Here is a 22834-nt window from a genome sequence, read left to right as displayed (position 1 = left end):
TGAGTAGGTGAGGGTTAAGAGCCTTACTCAAGGGCCCAGCAGTGGCAGCTTGGCAGTGCTTGGTGTTTGAACTCACAGCTCTCTGATCTATAGTCCACTGCCTTATTTAATATTAATGTTATCTGTAGTTAGCTACAATATTAGCTTTCTGCTGTGCTGAAGGCTTGCTAATGTGCCAGATTGTTTACACATATTAAGACTAGTGAGTATATGACCACAACAATCCTGTTATACATGCACTCTATATTATTTTCAATGAATATATACAAAGCATCTACAGATAAAAGGTTCTTTTTTATTTATTTATTTATTTTAATACATTTGCCATACTGACACATCAGCAACTGCTCTATTTCAGTGTGCAAAAAATTACGTATTCATTCAAGGTGACAATTGGCTAGCAGATAGAACCACATAAAACCAAGTTCATATGTTTGGAGAAATTTTTTTTTCAAATATTACATCAACAAAAATTGTTAAATAAAAAAATAACATTACAGGAGTGTAAGTAGTGATCAAGTTTATGTAGTTTTTTCAGCCAAAATGCCAGTCAGAACATTATAATTCTGAGGTCATGAGATGATTATTGAAACAGAGTGTCTACTGTTTAGGACGATGTTAAAAATACTTAAATTGGTTAAATCTGTTTGGGATAACAGAGGTATTTGGGTAACATCAAATGGCGTGAGATACTACAAATAGGACGCCTTACAAATACAATTTTCTCAACAGAGCCAAAGAAACAAAAACAGGAACCATTCTAGCGATCATTCTCCAATTGAGAAGTGCAGTCTAATGACTGCAACTGAAAACTACCACAACACCGAGCGTCAACAGAAGAGCCGGGAGCAATGGCCACTAGTGGAGGAGGACTACACCGACCCATACCAGGACACGTACAAACCACACCGGAGCCGTGGCTCTCCAGGGGGATACAGCAACGAGTCACACCACAGAACCTAAGTTCACTTCTGTCATCATCGGAGACCTTTTCAGAAGCATAGTACCTTGTATTCCCTCTCGCACTGGTTCTCACCACTGGGGAAAAATTGGGGCACGTTTGCTTTAATGTCTGTAAAATGTTTGTCAGAGAAATTTGAGGTACAGTATTCTGTATTTCAAAATATCTCAGTGAGGGAATTATGATCATGGATAGCCAAAAATTAATTGCTGTCCCTCTGGTAAATTATCTATCTAAGGATTCATGTCTTGTAGGTAAGTTCTAAGTGCATTTGCAGGGTCAGGTGATGAAGCAGGATGGCTCAGGTCAAGATGCAGAAATGGCACAGTGTCAAGAGCCTTTTGCACGTATTTAGTAATTACTAGAAATAGAGCGCACACTTCCAGAGTAATGCCAGTGTATGACATTTGTTCATATGGTGTCAGTTCTGATTGAGAGTGCTCAGAGTGCCTCAGGAACAGGACATTAAAAGGTGGATATAAAAGTCTACATGCCTCTGTTAAAATTGCAGGGTTTTGTGATGTCAAAAATTAAACCAAGATAAAACATGTCAGACATTTTTCAATCTTTAATGTGATACAGAAACCAACAAGATAAATAAAATTGATATAGGGGGAAAAAAATAAAATAATAACAATAGAAAAACAGTAACCTGGTCGCACAAGTGTGCGCACCCTTTTATAATGGGGCGTGTGGCCTGTGCTCAGAATGAACCATTCACATAAACTCATGTTCAAAAGTAATTATCACACAGCTGTCATCAACAAAGTCATTCAGATTAACCTCAAATAAAGATCAGCTGTTTCCGTGGGATTTTCTTGACATGTTCTTGGTTTCATCCAATTGCTGTAGCCGTGGTCTGCAAAGAGCGTACAAAGCATGTACAATCTCATTGTTGAAAAGTATCACTCAGGAGAAGGGTACAAAAGAGTTTCCTAAAAATTAAATGTACCATGGAGCACTGTGAAGGCCATCATCATCAACAAGTGGAGAAAATGGGGCACCACAGGAACATTATCAAGATGTCAGGATGTCCCTCCAAAATTGAAGAAAGGACCAGAAGAAAACATATCAGAAAGACTGCAAAGATACTTTCAGCACCATTAAAGGAGCTGTAGGAATATCTGGCAAGTATTTGCCACTCCTTCCATGTGCCAAAAATCTCTCATATTTTTTTCATGTCTGGGCTATGGGGTAGAGTGGCTAGAGGGAAGCCCTTTCTCACTATAAAAATCACCCCAAAGTATGTGTCATAGCGTGTTATGATCTGATGAAACCAAAGCAGAACTTTTTGACATAATTCTAAAAGATATGTTTGGTACAAAAACAAGATAGCAAAGAACACCATACCCAGGGTGAAGCATGGTGGCAGCAGCATCATGCTATGGGGCTGCTTCTCTTCATCTGGGACTAGGGCTCTAGTCAAGATAGAGGGAATCATTGATCACTCTAAATATCTATTTTGGCACAAAATCTGCAGGCCTCTGTTAAACAGCTGAAGATAAAGAAAAAAATTCCCCTTCCACCAACGTAACAACCCAAAGCACATATCCAAACCAACAAATTAATGGCTTCAGAAGAAAATCATTTTGAAATGGCATCAGCGTCTTAAATACCTGTGCAAGGAGTCGGAAGAGGGCTGTGCACAGGAGATGTGGAAACAAAAAACATATACTATGTTCACGAGGCAGGAAACATATACAGACCGTGGGTTACACACGACAAAAGCTTGACAAAGAAACACACTGAAATTAGCCCTGCGTCCCGATCGGCATACTGTCCGTACTAAATAGTATCCGAGATGAGCATCAGTGTGTCCCAAATCGTAGTATGTTGAAACGAGTATCCCAGATTGTCCAGTAATTCTGGTACAGTTTGGAAGTGTGGACACTTTTTCAGCTAATATCTCCCACAAATCTGTGGGAGATATTAGCTCCTCATGAGGGAGGAGGAGTTTAGGGATGATTTACTTTGACTCAAGGATACATTTTCGAGAGGTGTAAATGAAACATGGAAAAATAAATCAACAGAATGATGAATTAAATATAGTATGAACTAATATAAGGAATAATGAATGAAGAAAAGCTAAAATGCAATGAGGAGTTTGTTTAAGGTGACCGTGTTCTCTTCCGGGCGACAACGTTCACTTCTGTTACACAACGTGTTAGTATGTCCCAGTGCTTTCATACTCTTTTGATGCACACTTCTACACAAAAAGAGTGTGTACTTTTTGAACATAGTACATGAATGCCAATTAGGACGCACAGCAGAACTTAAATAGCGGTGCTAATTAGGTGCAACAGAAAATTGTTAGTCATGTGATGTGCTGGGGCTGATGGGTAATGAAGTTCTGTGCCGTTACCAGCTTTAACATGACACTTGAAATTTCTTGCTTGCTATATCACATTAATTGTGGAACAAAATCTGACATCATGATTTATATTGGTTTCATTTTTTTTTTTCCATCACAAAAACCTGCAAATTTTAAGACGGACATGTATGCTTTTTATACCAAAACATAACCCTTCTCCATATGTTGATACTGAGAATACTGAAATATGAGCCACATTGTGTAGATTACTTACAAAGACCTATTTTAGTCTCATAGAGAAGTCTACAGTCTCATTTGATAGTTATAGTGTATTCTGCAATGGAATTACACAATGGCTATATCTTTAAATTAGAATGATTTAACTCAAAGATGTAAATGGCTAGAAACCAGGAAACCTAGATGTAAATAGCATTCAAATGATATTTTGAAATGAGCAAAGATATATGTTTGCCCTCTTAGTTTTGTCAAATCTGTGTATAGAGTAACTTAGTAACTTAAGGAAGCAATACATAGATTTATAATCAAATATCTCAAATGTGGACGTACCAATATAATTGAAATATAAGTAAATATTAATATTAGGGTAAATATTCAGTGTCAGTACGTGGTGTCCTAGAACTTCTGGAAATAATGTTATTATCTGCAGTGGCTGTTTTGTGGCTGTAGTTTCATATGCCATGGACAGCATTATTTACTGCAGTGCTAATGTACTAGTAATGTACGATTCACGAGAATGACACAGAGCTCTTTTAGATCAGACGCTAGCTTTTAAGAGTGTCCCCTATTTCATGGTGTGTGTTGTCTTTGAACAATATACAGTACATGCCAGGCTCTCAGTTGCACAGTGACAGATTACACTAAAAGCCTTATCCACTAAGAAAACATCCACTAAGCAGTTTCCAAACCTGAGCCAATGAAGGGCAGTGCAGTTGAGTAAAGTGTCCTTACTGTACTACTGGTGCCAGCCCCATTCTGCCAGGCCTTTAGCATTATATAATGTCCATTAGTTTACATGCAGCATTTTGCTGAATAAGGTAGGAAACAACAGTTTGCTTTTTAAAAATACATGTATTTCACACGGACACATTTTCATTCATTAAAAAGGAAACAGAGAATGTTGACTCAAGCCTTCTATATACATCATTCACAATGATATGTTTCAGTGAGATGTTTGTTTCACATTTATTTGTTACACTCCTCCAGGGTGGTGATCATTTAGGTTCATACGCTGAATATCACACACACACACACACACACACACACACACACACACACACACAAAACACTTATTTAGTTATTTATGTGTAAGTTCTCAATGTTTATATTGATATGTGATTGTATGTCTTATGTATTGTAGCTAATGCTCAGGGTCTTTACAATATCATCAGGTTGTGACATTTTTTGCCATTTTATATTGTTGTAAATTTACAAAGTGTCCTGTCATATCACACAATGTATAGTTTTGTTTCATCTGATACACCGAATCATGTTTTTGGGTGTTTTTTTTTTTTTTTTTGCCTTCATAATTATATTTCAATTTATTTCTCATTGCAAACACATGATCTAAATAAAACTCCAGATACAATCTATATAGTTTTAGTTTATAATGATGATGAATAATGTGATGTAGACATGTTTCTCTCATTGAGAGAAGTTACTTTTCCCTCATTTATGGGTCTAGTAAAACCATCTCTACCCTGGCAACTCCTCCCTAAAAGAGATTTTATTTGTTCTTCTATGGCTGATGTGATGCAGATTCACGAGCCGGATACCTATATAATCGAGAATAAATGACGACTATTTACTATGCAAATGTGTACAGTGCTGCATGCTGATGCTTTCCCTCCCTCTGCAGTTTCTTTGGAGTTCAGTTGAAATTTTGCCATTCTTTTTGTGCAGGATGGCATCTGAGAGCAATGCAAAACTGCATGCATCCTATTCCACTTGATTCAATTAATCTAATTAAGAAAGAGTGTGTTTTTGGAATGTGAGAGCATATATGTGTAAGATGGATCAAGCTGCATTTGTTAATGTTTCCTTTTATTTAAAAAATAAATGAATCTATAAGATCTAAAAAGCTTTGATGTGATTTAATACTAGTTTTTCTTTCTCAGCACTGACCACCTGCATCGTTTGAACCGCTTCCAAGCTGGGTCTGATTGGTTATAGCCTGCCTGTGTGGACTCTGTATGCCAATTCCTATATTAAGACTGTGTGTCACTAGCATTGCTTTCATCTATTTGCTTGTATATTGCAAAAAATGCTATTTATCACTCATACTCCTTCTCAATTCTAGTCCTTGTATTATTTCAGGCACCACCTACTCATGGATCTTGGCTAATATGTATCTTCCTTTCACATGGATGTAACTAATGTTGATCTTGAGACTTGAGACTAGTGAGCAAAGCATCTGGGCTCATCCGGTTCTCTCCTGTTAATCTGTTAATTTATTCATCTGTCCTCATACAGGCAGCCATGAGAGGCTTAGTCTACACTCAAAATGTAATAATAGAGAGTAGACACATGATCGCTGACCTGAGAGCCATAAGAATGTTAAAATGCATTTATTATGGTTTTGAAACATCCCAAATTTTGTTTTAAAGGTCTCATACAATAGATTTACATGCACCAAGGTCAAAAAACACTTTAACACGCTCATAATTTAAACTGGAACATTACCTTTTTTTTCCCCAGTGTCAAAAACGACTCGTTAAATGATCTGTTCTAAAGGATTCCTTCTAAACTCTGCTCTACTCTGCTTGGTCAGATGTCCCAGTCTGTTGTGATTGGTCTACCGCTGTCAGCGTGTTTCAAAAAGGAAACGCCCACTACCATAACGAGTTTCAGCTCCATATGTTCGCGAGCAGCTGCTGAAGACCAGAGGCGGGGCTTTTTGTTACGTACCTACGTAGGTTAGTACAGGAAGTAAGTCTGGATTTACTAACGACTCGTTTCAGCTGTTCAAAATCGCTTCCTTCTTTTGGGAGTCAATAACTCTGTGCGTAGTGCATTTTGAGTTTTGAAACTTTGCAGACTTTTTACATTCACAAACAGCTCTATAACACACTACATGAAAGGTAATATCTAAAAAACCATAATAGGTGCACTTTAGTAATTATATTGACAGATGCAAAAGTGATGTTATCACTACTTTTCTATGTACATGTTCAGTGCATGTTCTTAAAAGACATTCAGTTATACACTGTATATGACGATTTATTACATTATATTATCCTGTAAAGTAATAACATTTTATGGGCTTCCCTGCTGAATACTACACCCTCACACAAGTCTGTTTTTTGGTTAAATATACTAACAGCACACTGTACACTTCCTGAATGGACTCAGAAGTCATTCTGTCACTTCACTTAAATTAATTTCGCAGTACCAATATTCTAAATTAAAGATCCTTTTGAAATTTAAAGGAAATAAATTTAAAAACCTTCACACCGCAAACAGTTTACAAAATAGTCCTTTCCTCAGACAGAATAGCATGTTCATCACAGCTGTCTAACAGGGTCTGAAACAAATACTATTAAACCTCTTATTTGTTTTTATTTATTTATTGTTGTTGCTTTTATGTAATGTTTAAAAAGGAAGCCCATTATTCAGTAAAACTATAGTATTCTCTCCCGTTATTACACACAGCCAGCATGTTGTCATTACACAGAGCTTGGTTTCAGTGTCAGTTCAGGCTCTAGTGGAAGCTCAGAGTCGTTTGTACTCTCTTTGGGCTTTGTTGTTTTTTCACTCTGGGCTCGATTCTGCTTCTCTTTTTCTAATGCTTTCTCCATCTCCGTGTAGTAATCCAGGGCTTTCCTCACCGGGTCAATGATATGTTGCTGTTGGACACAAAGACACTACACTTGGTTTGTGTTGTAAAGCACTTATTAGTGTTTAAATGTACAATATTGACGCCTACCTCGAGACAGGGGAAGAGATTAGCTAGCTCGATGAACAGCGGGAAGAGAACAAAGCGAATGAAGCCAGTCTGAGAGGAGGGCTTAGTCACCTTGTCCCGGTCCATAAATGGTGTGACAGGAAGTCCCTCTAGCTTCTCCATGTCACTCTAAGAAGACATATTATAACCTTATTCACTGGATGCAAGTGTCTTCATTCACAATGCTTTAACGCTATCTAAACATTCCAACTCTCAAATAATAAATAGGAGTCGTTTTTAAATGATCTTTCATTTTGACCTGGTTGAAAAACTCCTGCAACAAGCAGTCCAGCCATGGTTCAGCCACGTCCATGGGCCTCGCTTCATTAGAGATGTCACTCACTTTGATCATAATCATCATCAGCTAAAGTAGAAAGGAGCAGACAGGAAGTGTGTTCAAATAAGGAGCTAATTTGTCTTGTGGACGTTCCACAACATTTAAATGTAACTATTAATGGTTAAAAGTGTAACATCATTCTTTAAATTGTAATCTTTGGCAAATTGATTGGTATGTGGTACTGAGCAATAAAAATCTCCGGGATGCGCTGTTATTGGAAAATAATCAACTCTGCTTTGTGTCATGCTGCATCACATCAGCCCATCGTTGATTATTTTCCTATAACAGCACACCCCATCATGTTTTATTCCTTAATTCTCCATTTCATTCCTCACAATCCTAGGGTAAGACCTGTACCTGGATAAATGAACTCCAAATGAATACATTTTAATAAATACACGCATATAGAAACGTTTTTGGTTAATTAAAGCAATTTTCCACAATGCCTTACTCATCAGTATATTTGAACATGAGTTTGCTTTTACCACATCCCTGTGATCCTTGTTGCTGAAGTCAAACACAGGCAGGATGGCTTTAAACTTGTTGAGGATCTCAGTGTGCCTACTCATGTCTGTGGCCAGGATACACCTGAGGAAAAACATGATTATTTTCAGACTTACTGAGTGTTAACTAGATAGCTATGGCTGCAAAACTCTTTTTATTTTTGTAAAATGGACATGATGGATCATACTTAATTATGCCCTCCCTTATCCTCTTGTACTGATCTGTTGTCAGGTTCCGGAAAATGTTGCTTTCGGTCTGAAAAAGACTGAAATTAAGTCTGTGCTCTGAATTCATTTAAACAGGCTTTACAATGAAAATAAAATGTTAAATATTCAGTATTAAAAGTTCTGTTGTGAGTAGTTGTATGTAGGTATGAATAGGCAGTGGTAGGTTGCTGTATATACTTTATATATACATTATAGAATTATGGCCCTACGAGAACCTTTAGTATTGCACCTCTTTGTCTGTTTCTGGATGTGAGTCCCCCCGCCCCCCTTCTATCTGCCTAGAACAAATAAAAATAGTTTGTGATCTAGTTTTTGGACAACAGGATGGAATTGTTTTGGAATTCTTAGATTTTCTCCTGTATTTATCTATTTTGTATTATAATCCATCCATTTTCTGTACCACATATCCTACACAGGGTTGCGGGCAGCCTGGAGACTATCCCAAGGGACTCGGGGCACAAGGGATCACACACCCATTTACACAATATGGACAATTTTGGAAATGGCAATCATCCTACAACGCATGTCTTTGGACTGGGGGAGGAAACTAGAGTACCCAGAGGCAACCCCCAAAGCATAGAGAGAAGATGCAAACTCCACACACACACAGGGCAGAGGCAGGAATTGAACCCCCAACCCTGGAGGTGCCAGGCAAATGTGCTAAACACTAAGGCCCCATTAGTAGTAGTAGTAGTAGTAGTAGCAGCAGCAGCAGCAGCAGCAGCAGAAGTAGTAGTAGTAGTAGTAGTAGTAGTAGTAGTAGTAGTAGTAGTAGTAGTAGTAGTAGTAGTGGTGGTAGGAGTAGTAGTAGTAGTAGGAGTAGGAGGAGGAGCAGTAGCAGTGGTAGTGGTGGTGGTAGTAGTAGTAGTAGTAGTAGTAGTAGTGGTGGTGGTGGTAGTGGTAGTAGTAGTAGTAGTAGTAGTAGTAGTGGTGGTGGTGGTGGTGTTGGTAGTAATAGCAGTAGCGGTAGTAGTAGTAGCGGTGGTGGTGTTGGTGGTAGTAGCAGTAGTAGCAGTAGCAGTAGTAGTAGTAGTGGTGGTGTTGGTGGTAGTAGTAGCAGTAGCAATAGTAGTAGTAGCGGTGTTGGTGGTAGTAGTAGTAGCAGTGGTGGTGGTGTTAATGGCAGTAGCAGTAGTAGTAGTATTGGTGGTGGTGTTGGTAGTAGTAGTAGTAGTATTAGTGGTGGTGGTGGTGGTGGAGCAGTAGCAGTAGCAATAGTAGTAATAGTGGTGGTGGTGATGTTGGTGGTAGTAGTAGTAGTAGCAGTAGTAGTGGTAGTGGTGTTGGTAGTAGTAGTAGTAGTAGTATTAGTGGTGGTGGTGGTGTTGGAGCAGTAGCAGTAGCAATAGTAGTAGTAGTGGTGGTGGTGATGTTGGTGGTAGTAGTAGTAGTAGTAGTAGTAGTAGCAGTAGTAGTAGCAGTAGTAGTGGTGTTGGTAGTAGTAGTAGTAGTAGTAGTGGTGGTGGTGATGTTGGTGGTAGTAGTAGTAGTAGTAGTAGTGGTGGTGGTGGGGTTGGAGCAGTAGCAGTAGCAATAGTAGTAGTATTGGTGTTGGTGGTAGTAGTAGTGGTGGTGGTGGTGGTAGTAGTAGTAGTAATAGTAGTAGTAGTATGCTTATGTCTTCCATTATAGCCTTCAGCACCTTTTACAACAAAACTATTAGACTACAGATAGCTTAAAAAGAAAGGGTTTGTGGGTTGGGTTTAATTGTTTACCGAGTGATAGAGAGTCCTTTTAATGTCACTTTAGAGAACATAAAGAGATCAGAGGCCAGTTTTTGAACATGTTTTTGCCACAAAGGACAGCCATAGCAGAGAAAGAGAAACATTTTTGTTGCCTATTAAATAAGTCCTAAACCATTTTACATTAGCCAATGGGGCAGTAGAGGCTTGGCGGTTAAGGCTCTCGGTTACTGATCGGAAGGTCGGCACTGCCAAGCTGCCACTGGCTGACCCTGTGCTCTGACCCCAACTTCCTAACATGCTGGTGTATGTGAAGAAATTAATTTCACTGTGCTGTAATTTATATGTCACCAATAAAGATTCATTATAAATATTCTACTGATAATTTATTAACAAGGCTACAAGATAGTATAAAGTGTATATACATGTGGCCATGAAGTTTTAAAGAAAGTGTGCAATGCTACCTTTTCCAGTATCTCAAATGCTACAGCACAGTGATGATTTTCCAAAGGAGAGATGTCATTGTACCTCAAGGCGAGTTCAGTGCGAGCATTAATCTGAAAGGCAGCATAGTGGTCATTTATAGCCCCTCTGGGCCTGAGAAAAGACACATCAATTCTTTATCTATGTTTTATATTGCACACTGTCATAGCAACTGTTAATAAAAAAATGACAGTAACACATTACTTTAATGTAAAATTGTCGATTGTATGATTATATAATAAGGTGCTTCTCTTACCTGGTAAGCATTGTTGTAGCCGGTGTGGTCTAAATCATGACATACAGCTGAGGTCAGCATGATTAAGAGGTCGATGCTATCTATCTTAGCCCTCAGATCTGTTAACCATATCAGGCCATACATCTACCAACACAAGGGACATAATGAGCAGTTGGAGCTGCATAAAGGGTTGTGACATATGTAATCGCATAGAGTGTTAAATTACAATGCAGCAACATTAATCAAAAAAGGATGACCTTTTAAAGAGTTTTAAGAGTTTTATATCAAGCAGAAACCTGGATGAGGTCATGCCCTTCACTAATCACAAAAATCATTGAGTAGAAAATTGAAGTACACCTTGGAAGAAAACCAAGGTGAGCTGATTTCGCGGTCATTTCTCTCTCTCTCTCTCTCTCTCTCTCTCTCTCTCTCTCTCTCTTTCTCTCTGTCTCTCTCTCTTTTGCTCTCTCGTTCTCTCTCACCATTTGAGTGACACAGAAGCAGTGCTTGAAGTTGTGGAAAGGGATGTTGTTGTAGCGCTTGTAGACTTCATAGAGGAAATGCTGCAGCACATCCAGCTCTATGTTAAAGGTAGAGATAAACTCCAGGTCTGTGTACATCACCTGGAGCAACACCATAATCTCAGCATCTTCCCACTGCCTACACACACAAATATAAAATCAGAACTGTTTAGTGGGACTTTGATCCCCACCAAAATATAAAAACATAACGCAGAGGCCTGCCAGACTCGTGTCATATCTCCTAAATCATTTTTACATCTCTGGAGAAGATCCTGTTTTGTAAATTTGAAAGGCATGGGTTCAAACACTAAGCTAGAAGACCACTGAATAAAAACACCATTGAAAGCTTAGGGTTTCCTATTGATTGCTAAGCTTCCAAACAACCATTCATAATGATATGAGGCCATTCGTGCAGATCAAAGGACTGAATCTTCTCTGGCCTCTTTATGCAGAGTAAAAGAGCAGTGCTTCAGTAATGAACATCCATTTTGTTATAGCAGGTGCAAAGCTCATTTACTCAACTTCCATGGGCTGATGAGGTTTAATATTTCAAACCTTCCTGTACCTCGAGGCAGGAGGAGAATATCTAGTTTGTAAATTGCAACATATTCGCTGAAGTATAATGAGGTCAGATATAAAATATTTGAAATATGATATGATATTAAGCTGCTCACAAAATGTAGACAGGCGTTGTTTCTCATCACAAATATAGTGCCAGCTTTAGTTTGCGCTAAAGATATTTAAATTCTCTGTTTTATCCAGAATTGATATTTATGTGATGAATTTATTGATTTATACAAGTAGAATAGGGAAGCGTTGATCCGGTAACTGATAAAGTCAGATTTTACTTTTGTGATGACACTGAAAGAAACTGAACCATTTTGCTTCATTTAAAAAACTCTTTCTCTCTTTATTTAAAAAAAAAAAACTCTCTCTCAAAAACACACACACACACACACATTTATCTTACTATCCTTGTGAGGTCCTTTCACTGACATTGACATAATTATTAATATAGCTAATTAATGCTCCTAAGCATAACCCTAACCGTAACCTCATTATCCAAAAGGTTTTCTGGACATCATCTTACATAAAATAGGCCAGGACTGTCATTCATGTGGTAATTTTTATAGACTTTACAGCAATTAGTGGGTCAGCATTGTGGCTACAGGCCTTTTCTGTTTTTGTTTCATCTGTCATGTTCTCATGTATACAAAAATGTTTTAGACATGATGAAAAAAGTCCAGTAGTACCATCTTTCAACTTCTGTTACTCTGCTGCAGTAATACTTAGATTGATTTTGACAAATGGATAACAAACTACTAAGGGCTACCTTTCAGAAGAGACCAGAATTGACCATGTCATCAAAAGGATGCAAAAGCACCAACGATTTTGCACGTCATATCCCGATATTCACATTCCAAAAAGCAGTCCAAACTGTCAGATAAGCCTTGAGGGGACATTTGGTCCGCACCAAAATATAAACACACTAAATACACTAAACACACACACACACACACACACACACACACACACACACACACACACCTAATTTATTATAGCCAGTTTAAGTACTGCCATGTTTTTGGGAGGTGGGAGGATACCAGAGAACTCAGAGGAAATCATGTGAACATGCCTGTCTCTGCACAAGCAGCAACCAGAACTCGGGATTTAACCCACAATACCTACACCACCATTCCATACCTTTGCTTTTATTAGATTTTAATTTACAATAACTCTAGAAACATTCTGCCACTGTAGAAAGGAAAATGGGTGGCTTTGAAATGTTAGTTCTCAATACACTGGTGCATACTTCATACATACAGTATGACTTGCAATTCTCCAGCTGTGATCCTTGGACATTTTTTGGCTACTCGAACCATCCTATTCACAGTGTGTTGAGACAATATAGACACACGTCCAATTCCAGGTTGATTCATAACATTTCCAGTTGAGTGGAACTTCTTAATTATTGCCCTGATGGTGGAAATGGGCATTTTCTTATAGCCTCTTCCTATTTTGTGAAGCTCAACAACCTTTTGCCACACATCACAGCTATATTCCTTGGTCTTACCTATTGTGATGAATGACTAAGGGAATTTGGCCTATGTGTTACCCCATATTTATACCCCTGTTTAATGTTGAAGTCATGGTTGAACAATTTCCTGTTTCTAGTCACCCAGGTGTACAAAAAATATTTAAAAGATCAATGGGAATATACGTCAAATATATTTTTCTCATATGTATTCATAGGGGTGCCAATAATTGTTACACACCTACATTTTTTAAATATATAAACCTGTGTTTTGTTTGCAATTGTTTGATATCCATGATAGCAGAGTATTTTTGTGAAATTTTTGAACAAAAGATCAAAAGGTTAAACAATGAAGGTGATTTTTGACAGCCTTCTTTGCTCATATTTACTAAGGGTGCCAATATTAGCGGAGGGCGCGGTATGTCCATTACACTGACAGAAACTGAATTACCATAAGGGTTCATTTGTGCTGCTTGACCAGATACTTTTGACTAGGTACTATTCCCTTATTCTTATTCCCTTTCAGCGTCAACAAATGTGAATTATCACAGAGTTACCAAAGACCAGTTTGGGAAACACTTGAGACGGAGATGAAACAAGAACTTACCAGTTATCGAAGGTTGGTGTTTTAAGGTATTGCCTCACCTCCTCGGAGACCTCCAGGGTACTATGTGAAGATAAATTGGATTGTTTTATCAATCTAACTACCCAGTCGAGAGAGATCTGGAGATTGCACTCACCTCATCTGGAAGAACTTTTCTTTGACATGTTCACACTCTTCACGTGTCTTGCGCAGTGTTCTCTTGTGGTAGAATGGAGAGGGTTTGTGAGTACCCTCGGACATTTCCTTAAACAGACCCAGCCAGCTCAGGTGCTCCACACTCTAAACAGATTGAACAGATCACTAAGTAGGTGGAGATCAAGGCTACAACGTTACTGATTACTGTTTAACTCCTCTCACTATAGAGCTTTTCCAATCAAGAAGAGAGCAAGATAACATTTTGCGGATTAGTTTTGTGGATTCTTGTGACTGTCTGTAGTGAATCTATTTGTTTACCTCGAGTTTTTCCCTGAAAGACTCCACCTGTTGCTTCATCTCATAAACAACAGCTGGTGTCTTGCCAGATTCAACAAGAATCTTCTTCTCTAGACTTTGTAACCTATTAGAGAATGTGTTAGTACCCATTTTCAAAGAAGCAATTTTGTATGATTAATACAATTATACAAGTATACAATTGCTGTATTGATTAGGATGGAAAAAACATGACTTAAGTGGTTTAATTTGTAATGATACATACCTTTTCTCCATGGAGGAAAGATCAAAGCCCAGTGACACCGACAGCTCTGTACCTAGAAGACGACATAGCTCTTTAAAATGCATTATAAGCCAATTTAATTATCTAACTGCATTTTGAAGGGAAAAAAAACTTAACAGGACATGTTGTTAAAAGCTGTTTGTTGACTACAGCTAGGTATTTAACACTATAATCCAAGCAATGAACCTTTCTCTCTGTTGCGGTCAGGGATGTGTTTCCGCTCCCTGAAGAGAATGCGGAGGAGTTTCTTCCCACAGGCCATTAACCAGGACAACGCCTTATACATAGACATATATACAGAGCCTACATTCCTGTTAATATACATTGCATAACCCGTATTTATTAATATTTATTATATATGTCAGCTTTTCCACTGAAACTCTGTCAGCTGGTTGTTGCACAGCTTTGTATTGCACATACAACTGCACAGATCTGCACTTTATTCCATATGTAGTTCATACTTTTTCTGCCATCTGTCTTTTATATCCATTATATTCCATCCATCCATTTTCCATAAAGTTTATCCTACACAGGGTCATGGGAAGCCTGGATCATATCCCACAGAGAACTCAGGGCACAATTTGGGGGAAACCCTGGACAGGGTGCCAACCAATCACAGGGCACAATCGCACACAAACTATGGACAATTTAGAGATTCCAATTAGCCTACAACGCATGTCTTTGTACTCGGGGAGGAAACCAGAGTACCCTGAGGAAACCCCCAAAGCACAGGGAGAACATGCAAACTCCACACATGCCAACCGCTAAGCCACTTTGCAAACCCCCTATTTTTCACAGTTCACAATGTACTGTGGTTGTGTGTGTGACCAATGAAATTTGAATGTCAATTTGCTGTTTTAGGCAAATAATCAATAGTGTGATATCCCAAAATTGTTCATTTCGAATATCATGTCCCGAAGTCATCATTACTCTTACACCACAGCAATTTCAATGCTAACCATTTTTATTTACTTTTTAACCTTTTATAGATTTAAGGTTGTGGAACACTCTTCAACCAGCCTCTCTTTTTTTCTCTCTCTTAACAAGGCAAAATGTGCATGTTACTGAGAAACTGCAAGAAAGTCCTTGGTACATGTTGTAAAACTTACTGAACGTTTTGAAGCTCTGACACTGGAGACTCCATCCATAAATGCCAAACAAAAAACATCTCCTCACAGAAAACGTCATCACATCTCCAGTTACACAGATCTATTTATTTGGAGCCACCGTACAAGTTCATGTGCGAGTTGTTTGTAAAGAAATGATAACTTATTAGAATGTAATGTTGTGTAAATCTGCGATTTGCTTTTCATCCAGCACTACTGTCAAGCTGTAGTCATAGAAACTTTCAACATCTTATTCAACACCTTCTGACCAATCAGATTTGAGAATTCAGTAGCACTGTGGTATAACACATACAATAATGCACAATCACATTGTGATCCATCATCTAACATCTAACAGGTTTTCAAAATATAATCGGTTACATCTGAGGCAGAAAATACCTAATGGCTCACTGTTGTAGTCTGCAGCAACCACCTCCAGCTTGTAGCATGCGTGAGGGCTGTTGGGGCTCAGCTGAGGGGAGATATTAATTATGTTGCCCTTGGGATTGTAGAGTTTTAGGATATCATGCGGACCAGCTTCAGCTGCCGATCGGAACAGATCTGTAAGAGTAGTGTGTACACGCATACATCTGATTTCAATCAAGCCGACAGCATGAGTTTTGTGAATAGTATACGCTTGACACAGGGCTGCCACTTGAGGAGAGCTCTGTCAGCAGCACCTGTGGCACCAGCCTTTCAGTATGCACACTCTAGTAAAGAAAAAACACTCTGATTTTATTTACTCACATAAATCATCTTTATCTTTCCCATATATAACAAAATAACTCTTTAATTTAGTTTAATAATGTAAAAACAGGACCCATGTCAGTGTGTGTATCAGTAATATGTAGCAGGAGGGAGGATTGTGCTTCTAGGGCGCATCGTTTTTTGGGGCATATTTTACAATGTTCTGGTAAACAGTTTATTCTCATACCAACATTTCTGACCCCATATAGTCCTCTGTGACAGTGACAGACTGACTAGCCAGGGCTGGATGATTTTAGCAACTCAATATCTATCATGTAAAAAAGAAAATCATATACTGATTTTGATGAAAATAAAGCAACACTAGTCTTTTTTGACTTAACATCTTAAATCAAATATTAATTAAAGTCAGGCTTGTTCAGATTCGATTAGTTCATTATAAGACCAAATCACCAAAATCCTTAATGTCTATGAATACAGAAAAAGTCATATTACATTAAATGGCATGTTTTGTTTATTCGAAGATAACAAATTCTTATGAATGATTATCGATCACCATGTCATGTTTTTTCTCAAACAATCAAAACTGGAAAGGGAAAGCAATAACATGACTAAGACCTTACCTTTGACATCTTGTGCAGGGCAGTCGATAGGAAACTCAGCCTGCTCTGGTCTTCCATTTACTGTAAAATAAATTATTTTAGTTTCCATGCCAGTCGATGGCAGTCTCACACACCACGCAGCCGAATGGATTCGGGACTGTGTATGACATCTATTTAACAAAGGGCCACTTCACAACTCCTCCCTCCCCTTCTTTCATCTATCTGGCTCTTCCAGCCTTATCCATTTCCTTATTACTATAATAATAATAATAAGAAGAAGAAGAAGAAGAAGAAGAGGAGGAGGAATAACTTAGTTGCAACAAAATAAAGACAACATAAAAGGACACCACCAATACAACAAGCAATTCCTTGTGATCAGTTGACACTGATCTAACACCAACACTTGTGTCCTAATTCAGGCAATTTGCTACTAGTTAATCACTGGAATGTTTAAAAGTGTACAGTCCACTGAACACGCAACAATTGTTTCTTTGTTACTTTGTAACTGTTATTCTATAAGAGTATGATTCTTAGGATTCCTATAATATGATATTGAATATAGTATTCAATATAAATGATGTTAAAATAGTAATGAAGTTGTGGACTATTACATAGCCAAAAAGCAGAGGTGGGTGGAAATAATTCAAGAGAATATAATCACTGTAGGATTAAGAATGTTCATAAATATCTTTCTCTGACAAGCTGTATGTGTACTCTTGGTGCCTGATGTTCTGCCAGTGTCTGATCCTGACACACATCTACTGCTGTGGCTCCTCTGATATTCCACATTTGCCTGATTCTACTTCTGCTTGGAGCTTCTGAACTCGTGACTGTAATAGGACAGTTATAATGTGGTAATTCCATCTACTGTATGGTAATAACAGTTATAACATTTTAATGAGCTTCTATGGCAATAACAATATAGGATAATAACAGTTATATGGCAATAATAGTGTATTGTTATAACAGAGTTATGACACAATGATAACATTGCAATACAATGTAAGATGGTGTATTTCACTAACATTATTTTACTAACACTATATATACTATGCTAATAACAGTTTTAAAAACAATGCATTGCAATAACACTGGTATAACATTGTAAAAACAATGCATTGTATTAGAACAGTGGTATACAATGATATGGTCATAATGATAATATTGTAATAACAGTTTTTGACTGATATAACATTGTACAGTGTAATAACACTGGAATAATGATGTATTGTAATAAGACCATTATAACATGGTAATTATAACACAGGGTAATAGCACAGTCACGACAGGGCATCTGCACCACCATCCCATAGATATAGACATATCAAATCATGTCAATGCAAATCATGATATCAACATATCATTTAATTCACTGACCATAATTCTGACATTTATTACTTGATCATAGCCCACAAAAGGACAAACACTAAAAAATAAAGAGGTTTCATGTATTGTTAAATAGCCTAAAGTTTCAGGCTATAGAGTGGTACAGGAATGTAGCAAAGTCTCACTACAATGAAGAGTTCAACTGGTTGAGGCGGCCGAATATGGATCAGATCCTAGGACGTCATTTTATACCCGGAATTTAGCACCATACTGGTTCCTGCGACAAAAACCCAATAGGATTTTCACATAGGCTTTTGGATTATTGCAAAAAATAAGCTCTGTGATCAACAAAAGTTTACAATACGAACACGTTTTAGGCAATCAGTAATGATGCAGTTTGAAGAAGAAGGAATACCAACTAGAGTGATGGTTGGATTCATGAGCTATAGTGTAAGAGAGTATATACTGCCTCCTTTGAGATGCTATAAATGCCAAAGATATGGGCATGTGTCTGCTGTGTGCACAGGTAGACAAAGTTGTGGTAGATGCATAGCATGAGAGCATAGCGTGGGTGAGAGCATAGCGTGGCCTATGGAGGATGTGAAGTAAGGAAAAGAGCAATATGTCAAAAAGTACAGAATGTCAAAATGACAGAAGGGATAACATACAGTATGTGGAAGCTATTAAAACAGTAAAAAATAATCAAATGACAAATGTGAACAAGAAGCCCACAAATATGACAGCTCAAAAACAAAAGGATCAGTGCCAAATCAATAAGGATTCATGAGTGGTAGATAAAGTGAAGTTTATAATATTTATAGCAGAGGGGACTAATTGTTCAGCATAAACATCAAGTAGAACAGAAAGGATTAAAATAATAATCAGAGCAGCAAAAAAAGTACCTGGACATAAAAGTAACAACAATAGAGTCAGTTAAGGAGGCACTTGTAGGTGGTCCCCAAGGCACTGGGGAAAGCATATAATGGTATTTGATATAATACAGTGGAATGCAAGGAGTATGCTAGCAAATGGACAATAATTTAAAAAGTATATTGATGATTTTACAAGAAAAACCAAAGGTTATATGTTTAAAAGAAACGTGGTTAAAACCACATCTAGATTTTAAAATACAAGGGTATGAAAGAGTACGCAAAGATAGGAAGATAGGAACTGGAGGAGGAGTGGTAACATTCATTGAACAAAGTTTGAGGTATAGAGTAATAAGTAGTAATGAAATAGAAGCAGTTATTGTAGAAATCTGGACAGATAAAGGTAGCATTAAGGTGATTAATTTATATAACGTATGTAAGAAAATACAAAAAGAAAAATGTGAAGAGTTGGTAGAATATGTGGTGAGAAAAAATAGTGTGGTGACTTTAATAGCCATAGCACTTTATGGGAAAGTAAGAATACAGATTTTAATGGTAATATAATCGAAGAAATATTGAATGAAAACGGGTTGGTGTGTATTAATGATGGCACTGTAACAAGAGTGAACATTAGTAATGGCCAGGAGTCAGTACTAGATCTTACTCTAGTATCAGAAAATATGGCAAATATACAGTAAGTACATGGAACGTCCTAAAGGAATCAACACTAGGGAGTGATCATTATCCAATAAGATATAGAATAGGATTAAAATTTCAAAAAACAGGGCAAGTAAATTTAGAAAGATGCAAATTAAGGGACACAAATTGGGAAGGATTCAGTTATATATGTAGTAAGAGAATAACTGAAATAGAAAACCAGGAAGATGGAGTTGAAGAAAATAATACAAAAAGAAGTAACATAATGCACAAAACAGCATTAGAGATTATAGGAAAGAAAACAATAAGGAAAAGGAAGACAGTTCAGTGGTGGAATGAAGAATGTGGAGATGCTATATGAGAAAGAAATAAAGCATATACAGATCTTGTAAATTATAAAAGAGCACACACTATAGTTAAGAAAACTTTTAGGGCAGCGAAAAGGAAGTATTGGACGGAGTACTGTAATAATATTGGATGGGACATACAAATTTCAGATATTTGGGGTATGATTAGGAGAATGGGAGGAATTAGCATGAGTTATAACATACCAATTTTAAAGAATGGAGAAGAAATTGCAATTTCAAATGAAGAGAAGGCAGAGATGCTAGACAAATATTTGTTAAATTACATAGCAGTAATAATCTAACAGAAGATGCTAAAAAGAATAGATAGAGAGTAAAAAGAGAAAACCCAGATCCACTAAAGACTTGTGAACCAAATGGAAGTCCTCTAGATGCAGATTTTTCACTATATGAACTAAAAAGAGCTAAAACAACAACAACAAAAAACATCTCCTGGGGAGGATAAGATTTGTTATAGCATGAAACTGTCAGATTGTGCACTATTAAGTGTACTGAAATTATATAACAAAATATTTGCAGAGGAGAAACTTACAGCAGCATGAAACATTCAGCAATAATCCCTATAGAAAAGCCAGGAAAAGACAGATCTGAAGCAACATATTACATATAATGGAAAGAATGATCATAATAGGCTTAGATGTGTGTTAGAAAGTAGAGGCCTTTTTTTCACATTATCAAAGTGGATGTTTTATTGCCGTGTACAGCATACAACAGAGAACGACAGATACTGGAAACAAAAGTACAGAAAGAAGGTGAAAAGAATATGACTTTAGAACATTTACTGAATAAACAGCAAGGGGATAAAAATATTACAATACCTTTGATGAGATATCTAAAAGAAACAGGAAATTATAGAATACCTTGAAGGATCTATCTGAGAGATAGGATTCCACCCAGCGCAGAACCGTTCCAGTGATGCCCAGGCTGGAGAGAGTTGACAGGAGGATCTGATGGTTCACAGTGTCGAAAGCAGCAGAGAGGTCGAGTATGATGAAGACAGATCATCTTGAGGTTGCTCTTACTAGTCGTAAGGCTTCAGTGACGGAAAGCAGAGCAGTTTCCGTGGAGTGACTGCTTTTGGAGCATGATTGCTTTGTGTCCAGGAGGTTGCTCTGTGTGAAAAAATTGGAGAGTTGTTTAAAAACGGCTCTTTCAAGGATTTTGGAAAGAAAAGGGAGGAGGGAAACAGGTCTGTAGTTGTCAACTGCAGCAGGGTTAAGTGACATTTTTTTAAGCAGTGGGGTAACCCGGGTCTGCTTAAATGAGGTAGGGTATGTGCCAGTAGAGAGGGATATATTAAAGATGTGTGTGAGTGCAGGTAATAGTGTGGGAGAGATGGACTGAAGAAGGTGAGAAGGTATAGGGTCAAGAGGACAGGTTGTGGGATGGCTAGAGAGGAGGAGTTTAGAGACATCAGTCTCTGAGAGGGGAGAGGAGGCCAGTTGAGAGTTACATGGAGGAGAAGCCGGTCTATGCATGTCTGGGGTTGAGAACTGGTTCCTGATTGATGTAACCTTGTTAGAAAGGAAAGTGGCAAAGTCGTCTACAGTAAGAGAGGTAGGGGAAGGGGGAGGAGGGGGACAGAGAAGAGAAGAAAATGTTTTGAAGACAGTACGGGTGTTGGGAGAGTTGCCAATCTTCTCTTGGTAGCATGTGGCTTTAGCAGTGGAGATGCTATTGGAAAAAGAGGAGAGAAGTGTTTGGTAATTGGTTAGGTCAGTCGGATCGTTAGATTTACATCATTTCCTTTCAGCTGCTCTTAGTTTGGCCCGGTTGTTACGTAGAGCTTCTAAGAGCCAAGGGCTCCCATACCTAATCAAGGCTATATATAAGCCAAGGGCTATATACCTAATCTATATTATGTTTTTGACAGATAGATAGATAGATAGATAGATAGATAGATAGATTTTTTTGCTTTTCTGTTTTTGTACTTTAAATTACTTTTCATAACTTTTATGATTTAAAAAAAAAAACTTTTCTGACTTTTATAAAACTATATAAAGGACAGGTATGGAACATGAATAATCTAAAATATATCTGAAAACTATAACTACTTTGAACAAGAGAACTAGGCTGTAATAACGTGGACTATTTTACATGTAAAACATTTTGCATTACGTTTGTCTTACATTCTAAAAACATTCACATATGAATGATGTAAATTGCGACGAAGTGTGCGTCTCGTTATCCATGACATTGTTAAATCTCCGGCTCTCAGCCTCTCACTGAACAGACCAGACGCAGAGAGAGGTGAGAGTGCAGCGAGAAAGCAAGACCTCGCGCTTGCAGGACAGCACTGGTGATATTTGGGAAAGTCGTAAGGTTTGTCCAAAATGTCGCTAGATTTGTCGCTAGGAACTTCTTCTTCTTTTTTTCAAAAAGTTGAAAAGTTTTTCTGAAAAGTTGGCAACACTGGTCTGCACTGACAGCTAGATAAAAGACAGACTAAGCTCCGCCTCTCCCCAGCAAAAATAAAATCCAGAGGGAGAGAAAACGTGGGTTTTTTCATTTACGCACATTCTATTTGAAAAGCAATAAAATACACCGAGAACCCAAATGATGCCCTGTCTGAGTTTTTTTTTTTTTTTTCCTTGAAAACAATTTGCGCCCCCTTCCGATCTCTCCGCGCCC

General features: G+C 37.8%; 2 protein-coding genes across 5 annotated transcripts in view; one reads left to right on the top strand and one right to left on the bottom strand.

Annotated features, from left to right (window-relative positions):
* The window catches only part of cacnb4a (calcium channel, voltage-dependent, beta 4a subunit), a 37994-nt gene extending 32632 nt beyond the window's left edge, over nucleotides 1-5362 (top strand). For both annotated transcript variants that reach the window (XM_017469310.3, XM_017469312.3), the window contains one exon: nucleotides 733-5362. In XM_017469310.3, the coding sequence (XP_017324799.1) occupies nucleotides 733-963 (231 nt within the window). In that variant the 3' untranslated portion in view covers nucleotides 964-5362. The remainder of the gene's footprint in view (nucleotides 1-732) is intronic.
* Nucleotides 5363-5851: 489 nt separating this feature from the next.
* si:dkey-219c10.4 (high affinity cGMP-specific 3',5'-cyclic phosphodiesterase 9A) lies at nucleotides 5852-22832 on the bottom strand. 3 transcript variants are annotated; one of them, XM_053680899.1, is made up of 16 exons: nucleotides 22333-22832; nucleotides 21064-21315; nucleotides 17008-20930; nucleotides 16079-16240; nucleotides 14556-14607; nucleotides 14315-14417; nucleotides 13998-14140; nucleotides 13865-13924; nucleotides 11184-11361; nucleotides 10723-10845; nucleotides 10448-10540; nucleotides 8262-8329; nucleotides 8056-8158; nucleotides 7493-7597; nucleotides 7216-7362; nucleotides 5852-7135 (listed from the first exon to the last, which is right to left on the bottom strand). In XM_053680899.1, exons 3-16 carry the CDS (start codon nucleotides 17093-17095, stop codon nucleotides 6956-6958), a joined length of 1605 nt encoding a protein of 534 aa, XP_053536874.1. In that variant the 5' UTR covers nucleotides 17096-20930; nucleotides 21064-21315; nucleotides 22333-22832; the 3' UTR covers nucleotides 5852-6955. The 3 variants fall into 3 exon arrangements, with proteins under 3 accessions (XP_053536874.1, XP_017324796.1, XP_047012130.1); XM_017469307.3 differs by having other exon boundaries at nucleotides 21064-22755; XM_047156174.2 differs by having other exon boundaries at nucleotides 17008-18589; nucleotides 21064-22755.
* Nucleotides 22833-22834: the final 2 nt, after the last annotated feature.

Source organism: Ictalurus punctatus, chromosome 6, assembly GCF_001660625.3.
Source record: "Ictalurus punctatus breed USDA103 chromosome 6, Coco_2.0, whole genome shotgun sequence".
Classification (NCBI taxonomy): domain Eukaryota; kingdom Metazoa; phylum Chordata; class Actinopteri; order Siluriformes; family Ictaluridae; genus Ictalurus; species Ictalurus punctatus.
This window is presented reverse-complemented; position numbering and strand designations above follow the sequence as displayed.